Here is a 10,698-nt window from a genome sequence, read left to right on the forward strand (position 1 = left end):
TGCTGCAGCATCTGTGTGTGGCAAGGATCCTTCAGTTATGGCTTTCAATTGGCAGAGCATCCATGAGGGGCAAATCAAGGCTTGTGGCGAACAGGCAGTAACTCTGTGCCCATCCTTCAAGCCTAGTGTTCCCCTCGCTATTCACTGGGACAGTAGGTTGGTTGGTGATGAACGTGGCCAAGAAAAGTTCGAATATTTACCCATCCTGGTGTCTAGAGACGGAATTGTGAAGCTGCTGAATGTCCCCAAACTGCAATCAGGAACAGAAGCTGACATGGTGGAGGCAATCTTTGCTACCCTGCAAGAATGGGACCTGGTGGATTTGGTGACAAACATTACCTTTGACACAACTGCTAGCAACACTAGGATTCACTCTGGGGCCTGCACTCCTCTGCACTCCCCTCCAGGAAGCACACCATCATCCAGAAAGTCTTCACAGTCTGCACTAGCATCATCACAGTAGGACTGGACATCCCTCCCTTCAAGCGTTTCAAGTAGGGATGAACCTCTGTTGCAGCTGATAACTCAGAACTGCTCGCCAACCTTCCTACCCATAGCGACGAGGTCATCACCTTCTGCCATCTTCAACTCACTGCCCAACAGTCATGTGAAGATTACTGGGAGTTGCTCGAGCTCACAGTGATCATCCTCATTGGAATTCCTCCTTGTGGCTTTCACATTTTGCTGCCTGGCACCTACCACCTTGCCCGTTGGATGGCCATAATCATCTACTCAGTCAAGATTTACCTCTTCTACAGGGAGTTGAAGCTCACTGTGCAAGAGCTTGCCACATTTTAGTGGTTAGTCATATTTGTAGTCATGATTTACATTCCATACTGGTTCACAGCACCAGTTGCCACATTGCTTCTCTGAACGACCTCAAGTTTCTTAACCACATTGCTTCTCTGAACGACCTCAAGTTTCTTCAAGACATCCTGGACTACATTGACTTGGACTTCTCATCCACTGCTGTGAAGGCCTTCAGTCCTCATTACTGATACCTCTCTGAGGAACTGGTTGGCCTGGCATTCTTTGACGAGTCCCTCGACTTGGAAACAAGAGGGCCATGGTCACAACTCTGGAGAACAAGGAGGATGGTGAGGTTGAGAAAAGAAGAACTCTGGAGCTGTATGTGGCTGTAATTCGAGTGAAGAACCTCCTTGATTTCATAACAAGCACCACTCGCTGCCTTGCGTTCTTCCTTGGCTCCTCCAATGGGTTCCTGGATGTCGACCCATCCACATGCGTTGAACGAGATGACTTCAAGAAAGCCAAGCAATGCGTCCAGTCACTGAAAGTCATGAACAACATCGCTGAGAGAAGAGTTGCGCTCCCTGTCATTACCAGCGACAAGGAGCAGTGGCAATTCCTGTTCCAGGTCATAGAGGCTCATTGTCAGTGATTCCCAGACACTCAAAAGGCAACCATGACCACTCAAACTAGACAACAGTGAGTGGGGGATCTGTTCCCAAGACATCCCCCAACGAGGGGCTAATACTTACCGTGTGAGGGGGACCTAGGTGCGCCGGCGGGGTATTAAGCCCAGATGGCACAGAGTGTGAACTTCCGGGTCTTTAGGGCACTTACTCTTACACATGCCTCACTACCGTCATAAAAACTCTTAACGGCACCTAGCAGCTTACCATCTACATCTTAAAGGTGCAAAACCTTCCACAATCCTTCTCTGTCTACGTTGCTTTATGCTTTTTCCAGATCCTTGAATGCCAAAAAACACCTTATAGTCCTTCTCACAAGCATTCTCCACTATCTGCCTTACTGCAAATATTTGATCCACACATCTGCCACTCCTAAAGCCACCCTGTTCATCACTCACCAGGACTTCTGGTATCTCTCATACTTTCCCTGTAATAATTCTTCCATATACCTTCCCCACTACACTCAATAAATTATGCCATGAAAATTCTTGCACTTACCTCACTCACCTTTATTATTGTACAGGGGTACAAACACAGACTTTTTCAACTCTACTGACACAGTTTCATTCACCCATGCCTTCTTACATATCTCCGACAACCACTTCATTCCGCTCTCTCCACTATGCTTAATCATCTCTGCATACACCTCATCAACTCCAGCTGCTTTCCCATTTTTCAGCTTCTTCACAGTGTTTTTCACCTGTGGAAGTGTCACTTTTCCTGGCACTGCATTACTTCTTTGCTTCTGTGCTTGTTGCTTTGGTCTTCCCTCTTCTTTACTTGCTTTGTTTTATATTCTTCTTGTTGCTGCTTGCAGTTACGTGAAGATTATAGAGTTGTTTTGTAGACTTGTAGACTATTTGCATTGTAGGCTGTATTTTGTCGGGATTCACTGTAGAACTGAAGCTAATCTTGTAGAGTATCGCCTGCTTTTGTAGAAATTTGCTTTTAATTCGGAGACGATGTCCGTAGATTCGCTGGTTCGTCGTAGAAATTGCAAGATCGTATCAATGTTTTGTTAAACTACTTGCAAGGCGTCGTGTGATCTCTTGACCTCTGCATCAGCATGATGATCAGGGAGACGGAGGGGGCTGGTTGGAGAGAAGTGTCAGGAGCTGGTTGTAAGTTGTTGGTTGTGAGAGGTATTATTTTTGTTTTCAATCTTGATATTTTGTAGGAATTCAATGTTGATTCGTAGACGAGGTTCGTTTACGTTCGCTGCTACCAAATGTCATGAATGACTTTGTGTCATAAAAGACTGTGTGGTTCCTTTGTGGTTGAGTTATATATATATATATTTTGGACTTATGGACGAGCGGTCTTTATATCTTGGAGTAGCTTCCCATTTGTCATGTAGTGACAGGAGAGGTTAAGAATAGTATGGGACTATTTTTATTTGTCTTGGAAATATTAACAAGTCTCTCACACAGAGCGGAATATAGAGTCTCGCTCCCTCTCTCTCTCTCTGTCTCTCGAGTTGCTAAGCCCTTCTCCCCTTCGACCTGCCTCTAGTATCGCTTGTCCCCTTCTCGACCTCTCTGTTCTATAGCTAACCTCCGTCTGAGCTCTCTTTCCTAAATTCTGGTGTAGCAGGGGTGTGTCACGTGTGTTCCTCGTGGATGGAAAGTTTAAGAAGCCTGTGTGTGAGTATGTGTGTATATGGGTGTGTATGGTTACTAGGCGCTGTCGTGTGCCTATCAAGCATTCCTTGCGTTAAGAGTGTGTAAGCATGTTTAGCGTTGCTCAATTCTCGCAGACACAATACCTTCTCATCATTTGACTCCCTGCTTCAATCTGTCTCTCTATCTATCTATTTATCTATTATAATATGTAGTCCCACCCACCCCCAAACCAGTGATGTTTTACATCGGTTCTTTTGTCTATTCTCATTCATCAGGCTTTCAAAATATTCTTTCCATCTGGCGCATAGTTCATCCCCATGGGTTAATAATCTACCACTTACATCCTTCACACTTTCACATTTCTTTATGCTGTCACATCTACATTCCCGCACCTCTTTCCAGAATACATTCCTATTTTCAGAGTAATTTGCATACATTTTCTTCCCAGATCATCATTTACCTCCTCTTTTTCCCTCTTCACTAGTCTCTTTACGTGCTTTTTCCTCTGTGTATATACAGCTATCATTTCAATTGAACCTCTGACCAATAACCACTCTAGCCACTTCTTCCTCATTTCCTCCATGGCTCTCTTAACCTCTTCATCCACCATGCCATACCTTTCTTCTTTGTTGTTACTCTTGCCACACCACACACCGTTTAACATTCCTAACTAGGCAATCTCTATATGCATTCCACAGGCTGTCCAGATCCATTTCATTTCAGTTCACTGATTCCAACTCCTCCCCTACTTTGGTCCTGTATTCATCTGCCATTTCATTGATCCTCAGCTTCTCGACTTTCAGTCTTTCTCCCTGACTGCTCCTCTCTCTCTCCTGGTCCACCTCACTCCTCTCAGCTTGATCTTGCATACCACAATCATATGATGTGACAGACCTCCACATCGTCCTCTCACGGCCTTCGTATCAGCAACCATTAGTACAGTGATATTAAAAATAATACTAATTATATTAAACACAGCAAATAACATTACCGCTAATTTGTTATTTACGGTTATCTCCATGCAGAGTGATGTAAAAATTTTTTTTTTTTTTTGTCTTGAGGCTACTAATTGTGCAATATCAAGTGAAGGGTTAAATATTACTGTAGAAACTGACGACCTTGAACAAGATAAGGGTGAAACAATACTATCCGAAAGATTGTTTGGGAGTTATAGTGGGCTGGGATGGTGTGAAGGGGGGAGGGGTGAATCGGAAAGCTTGATTTAACCGAGCAAATGTTCTCTCTCGTCGGAGAAAGAATACAGGATTCGATAATATGTAATGAACTCCAGCATTTGCATACCATATACACAGCATGTAAGTGTGTTGAGAATTATAATTATCACATTGATAAATGAGTATACTTATGCAAAATGAGGAGTAGACTGTAGCACCAGTCAAGCAGGGCAGTACTCCCAAGGTGGATGGAAAGCTGATGACAGGGAGAGCTGGAGCTTCCGTTTCATCAGCTCTCAAGACTAGTTCCTGACCATCCCCCTTTGCTGAACTTTTTCAGTGTTTCAGTAACACAGAGAGTAGGCCAGGATGCTCTCCAATACAAGTTTCTCTAACTATCAACGCTAAACTACATGCACAGTACACACTACACTTCCTCTTCAAAATTACATAAAAGAAAAATGGCGCACTACAACAATACCTCGGAGTCCCGAGGGGGGGGGGGACATAAATGCCGCACCATCCGCCCCTCTCCCGATGACGACTCTTTCAGCTGCCTAAATCCACTGTCTGACTCACTTCTTCATTTCTGCAATATTCGCGGCATTTCCTCTAACTTTCGCTCTGTTGAACACCATCTCCTCCTTTAAACCTCACCCTCTCCACCTTACTGACTCTCAGCTGTCTGAGGCAACTGACAGCAAACCCTTCTCTGTATCCTCCTACTTTCTCTATACTCATTTCAAAGCCAAAGGTGGATGTTGTGTATATATACACAACGACTTATCTTGCTCTCATGTTCCTGAACTCGATTCTTCTGAATTCTCTACTCTCTGGCTTCGGCTTTCCTGTCATTCTTTGACTAAAAATATCTGTACTGTCTACTTATCTCCTAATTCTACTGACTATTAAAAATTCTTCAATTCTCTTCCTTCTACGATGGAACACATTCTATCCATTTCTCCTTTCTCCGAAATCTCCATTCTAGGAGATTTCAATGTTCACCAACACCTTTGGCTCTCCTCTCCTTTCACTGATCCACCTGGTGAACAAGTCTACACCTTTTCTATCCTTAATGACCTAGAGCAGCTTGTACAGCACCCTACCCATATCCCTGACTGCCTTGGAGAGAGCTCCAACATACTTGACCTCTTCCTTACAACTAATCCTTCTGCTTACACTGTTAATCTTTTCTCTCCGTTGGGCTCCTGCAATCATAACCTTGTTACTTTAACCTATCCTATCGCTCCGGTATGGCCTGTGGACCCTCCAAAAAAACGTCGTCTGTGGCACTTTGGAGCTGTGGATTGGGAGGCCCTCAGGCAGTACTTTTTTTATTTTCCCTGGAATGATTATTGCTTCCATGGCCGGGAGCCATCTGAGTGTGCCTTGCAAATTATGGAGGTTATTCTCTCGGGCATGGAAGCATACATTCTTTTCTCATATTCTCTGACTAATGCAAGAAAGCCTTGGTTTAATCACACTTGTTCTAATGCTGTCCGCAACAAGGAGAGGGCCTAAAAAAGATACTGAAGCCAACCCACCCCTGAATCACATCTTTTTTATGTTTCTGCCTGGAATCAGGCAAAAAATAATTTCATCCATACTAAATGCTCTCAATTCTCCAACTCGAATTCTTCCCACTTCTTCTGGCACCTAGCCAAAAACCATTCTAACAACTTTACCTCATCATCCTTCCCTCATCTTTTCTACTCTGATGGCTCTGCAGCTATTTCTTCTACTGATAAAACAGGTCTGTTTGCTCAGACTTTCTCCTCCAATTCCACCTTAGACGATTCTGGTGCTGTTCCTCCCTCACTTTCCATTTCTGACTTCCTCATGGCTGACATTAACATTTCTTCAGCTGATGTATTTTCTGCCATCACTTGCCTCAGTACTAACAAGGCATATGGGCCTGGTGGAGTCTCTCCTGTTGTCCTCAAGAACTGTGCTTTTGTGCTTACACCCTGCCTAGGTAAACTCTTTCACCTTTGTCTTTCTACTTGTACCTTTTCTTCTTGCTGGAAATTTGCTCTTATTCAGCTGGTCCCAAAGACAGGTGACCATTCCCAACCCTCTAACTATCGTCCAATTGGTTTAACATCCTGTGTCACAAAAGTTTTCAAGTTCAATCTTAACAGAAGAATTTTAAAGCATCTTTCCTACTACAGCCTTCTTTCTGATCATCAGTATGGGTTCCGTCAGGGACGCTCCACTGGTGATCTTCTCACCTACCTTTCAGACTCCTGGTCATCCTTCTTTCGGGACTTCGGCGAAAGCTTTGCCATTGCACTAGACATCTCAAAGGTTTTCGATCGAGTCTGGCATAAATCTTTAGTTTCCAAACTTCCCTCTTACGGTTTCTTTCCTTTTATCTGTGCTTTCATCTACAGCTTCCTTTCTGGCCGTTCTATAGCTGCTGTTGTAGACAGCCATCGTTCTTCTCCTAGATTTATTAACAGTGGTGTTCCTCAGGGCTCTGTCCTATCACCAACTCTCTTCCTTTCATTCATCAATGATTAAAGCTGTACATCTAACCCTATCCACTCGTACGCTGATGATTCCACCCTTCACCTTCCCATTCGGTTCCTGCAACGTCCATCTCGGCAGTTACTTCAACAAACAAGGGATGAGGCTATAGCACACCTACAGTAATGTCTGACTTGGCTCGTATCTCTGACTGGGGTAAAAATAATCTTGTTGTTTTTAATGCATAAAAGACTCAGTTTTTACACCTATCAACCCATCAAAATCTTCCACAGGAGTATCCACTAATGTTTAATAATATCCAGCTTAATCCTGCATCATCCCTGAACATGCTTAGGGTTTCATTCACACGGGACTTATCTTGGAATGATCATATTGCGTCTCTTGTAAACTCTGCTTCCAAGAGATTGGGTGTGCTAAACCGACTCCATGCCTTCTTTGCTCTTGCACAGTTGTTGACTTTATACACGAGATTTATTCGCCCCTGTTTAGGATACAACTCTCATGTGTGGGGAGGCTCCCCACATACAGCTCTTCGCAATAGGGTGGAGTCAAAGGCTATTCGTCTCATCAACTCTCCTCCTGTTACTGGCTCCCTTCAACATTTGTCTCTTCGCCGCACTGTTGCCTCTTTATCTCTTTTCTATCGCTACTTCAATGGTCACTGCTCCTCTAAACTGTCTGCTTGCATCCCTCCACGTCTGTGATGGGCTTATAGCACCCATCTGGCATTAAACTCTCATCCCTTTTCTGTCCAACTCTCTAATGCAAGAGTTAACCGTTACTCTCAGTCCTTCATTTATGCAACAGGTCAACTCTGGAACTGTCTCCCTCTGTCTGTATTTCCTACTTTCTATGATCTCCAGTCTTTCAAATGCAGTGTGTCCAGGCATCTCGAAATGAATGGATCTTGAATTTGGCTCTCTTTTGTATTGTTCTTATTTCTTCCTTAGAAGGAACGTTCATGCGGGCTCAGCCTGTGGTTCCTTCTTCCTCGCATAAAAAAATAGATATAATAATATATAGGAACAAAATAACTTGCCAGAAATATATGCCACAGTTTATTCATACGGTGATGTCCTTCGTGTCCCCAAATAAAGAATGTTACGGGGTAAACCAAAAATATCCTCCCACTGTCGCACAGGACGACAATCGAACTTGGAACCTTTCAGCTGCGTGTTTAACACTTAAAGGCACGACAATACCAGTGTTCAAAAGTGTAAATCTCATTGGAGGACAACCTTGTTCTAAAAAAATGTATATTACGATCTTTCAAGGTTTTGTCTTATGGTCTATTTGGGTCGAAGGTGTTTTAGTGACAATACCCATACAATAATGCGATCTTAAAGTTTTGAATGATAAGGGACAACATTAATATTGCTTGTATATGGTGATTCCCTTTATGTTACATATTTACAAGGTTCCTTAGCCGTTACATCTATACCTTACTTAATGATCCATAAAAATGTTAGTTTCTTGAATAGTCTAATTGGTTGGTGTTTAGTTAAATGGTGTGGGGATGTATCTGTTCATTGAATAACACGCTGCGATTATGAGCACTTTGAGGATTTGTTGAATGTAGAGAGTGAGAGCAGTGCAAGTATAAGTGGTTGAGGAATGGCTGGGAGAAGAAGAGATGAGAGGAGGGAGGAAGAGATCAGTAGGGCGGAAGTAGTGGAAGCAATGAAGAAGATCAAGTTGGGAAAGGCCCCAGGAACTGATGAAGTGTGTGGTGAAATGCTGAGGTATGGGGGTGAGATTGTTGTGGAGTGGATATGGAAGTTGTGTAGATTATGCTTGGGAAGAGGGAAGGGTTCCAGAGGACTGGAAATCAGGTATAGTTGTTCCTTTTTACAAAGGAAAAGGGGCAGAGAGAAGTACGTGGTAACCATAGGGGTATTTGCCTTCTTAGCGTGACTGGTAAAATATATGGTAGAATACTCATTGATAGGGTTAGGTATATGACAGAGGAGCTAGTTGGAGAAGAACAAGGGGGATTGAGGAAGGGAAAAGGGTGTGTAGATCAGATGTTTGTTCTAAGATGTTTAGTGGAGAAGTATCTAGAGAAGGGAAAGAAAGTGTATGCGGTCTTCATGGACTTGGAGAAAGCTTATGACGGAATAGATAGGCAAGGTATGTGGAAGGTATTAAGAATATATAGAGTGGAGGGAAAATTGTTGAGTGCTGTGAAGAGTATGAACGAAGGAACTAGGGCTACGGTGCGAGTGAATGGTGAGCTGAGTGAGTTCTTTGACCTCATTGTGGGACTGAAACAGGGTTATGTGATGTCTCCATGCCTGTTTAATATATACATGGATGGGGTTGTAAAGGAAGTGCAAGGTAGGGCAGTGGATGTGGGGATGGCTCTGATGAATGAGGGTGAGATGTGGAAGATTCCGATGTTACTGTTTGCTGATAATGCAGTATTGTTGAGTGAAGATGAATGGGAGTTGTAAGGTTTGGTGAATGAATTTGGGACAGTGTTTAGGAGGAGGAAGCTGAAACTTAATATAAACAAAAGTAAAGTTATGGTGTTTGAGAGGAATGAAGTCACAGAATGTACAGTAAGGCTGGATAGTGAAGATATGGAGAATGTGAGTGCATTCAAGTATTTGGGTAGTGTGATGAGTAATGATGGAACTTTGGGGGATAAAGTGCATGAAAAGGGCACAGCAGGGAAGGAAGGTTGTTGGTTCACTGAAAGCAGTGATGAGAAATAGGGAGGTGAGTATGGAAGTTAAGAAGTCACTCCATGATAGTATTGTGATCCCTACCCTGACGTATGGAAGCGAGGCGTGGACCTTGCAAGAGGGGAACAAGTCAAGAGTGAGAGCAATGGAAATGAGTTACTTGAAAGGAGCATATGGAGTGACATGGAGGGACAGGTTGACGAATGAAGAAATGAAGGAACGTTGTGGGGTGGATGTGGATGTGGTTGAGAAGATTAGGAGAAATACGTTGAGGTGCTTTGGACGTGTGGAGAGAATGGAGAATGAAAGACTGACTAAGAGGGTGTATGTAGGTGAGGTGGAGGGATGAAGAGGGAGGAGTAGACCGAGGATGAGGTGAAGGGATGGAGTTGAGAGGTATATGAGGGAGGGGGGAGTGAGCTGGGGGGAGGGTAGTCATATGGTGGGTGACAGAGCAACTTGGAGGCGTTTTGTCTGTGGTCACCTTTGCGGGATTAGGGCGTCAGGCTATAGATAGATAGATAGATTATGAGGTGGCTATAAATATTCCCCGTTCATGGCCTAGCTGAGGATCGACTACGGGACTCTCCTCTGCGATTCAGAAATTCTCCTGCTCCGTACGATAACTCCGTCTAGGATGATTTACTCTGTAACTCTTACTTGAGAGAGACAGACAGACAGACAGAGTTGGGGAGCGAGGGTTACTCCACTAACAAAGGGTGGGTTTCTGGTGCCGAGGGAGGAGTGCAAGAGGGGGAGGGTAGGGGAAAGATGTAGGGAATTACAGTTGTTATGTCCCTGTCCTACACTGCCACAGGCTCCAACAACAATAGATCAGAACAGGAAGGATGTTGCCCAGTGAATTGTTCTTTCTAGAGGCAGCCTTTCAGTGTACAGTACACATGATCAGCTTAGGCATCATAAATAAACACTGGCTTCTAAAGTTCACTGTCTTTATTTTCCAGATAATTACACTTAATGCTTGCCAACTTCACTTCACTATTTTCAAAAGCACTGAAGATACACAAACTTCACCAACTGCACTGACATTTAATCCTTGCCAACAACACTTCACTATTTTCACAAACTGCACCTACACTGCACTACACTCAGATTGAACTGAAAACTGGCTGAATCTGCACTAGTCTCTTCCCCATCCTTATATATTATAAGCTTCCCCTATTCTAGAGCATTCTACATTCTTAGAGAAGCAACAGTTGCCAACTCGGATATATCCAAAACATACCAGAGTTTTATTACACTGCATAAGACTCTAAATTATTTTGCA

General features: G+C 43.6%; 1 protein-coding gene across 1 annotated transcript in view; it reads right to left on the reverse strand.

Moving 5' to 3' along the window:
• Positions 1–1,698: 1,698 nt before the first annotated feature.
• The window catches only part of LOC145399287 (uncharacterized), a 61,660-nt gene continuing 52,660 nt past the window's right edge, over positions 1,699–10,698 (reverse strand). The window contains exon 5 of the mRNA XM_080271959.1: positions 1,699–1,716. Within this exon, the coding sequence (XP_080128085.1) occupies positions 1,699–1,716 (18 nt within the window). The remainder of the gene's footprint in view (positions 1,717–10,698) is intronic.

The sequence above is a fragment of the Coenobita brevimanus genome, chromosome 48, assembly GCF_032717465.1.
Source record: "Coenobita brevimanus isolate Jiangsu-jjx chromosome 48, ASM3271746v2, whole genome shotgun sequence".
NCBI lineage: Eukaryota > Metazoa > Arthropoda > Malacostraca > Decapoda > Coenobitidae > Coenobita > Coenobita brevimanus.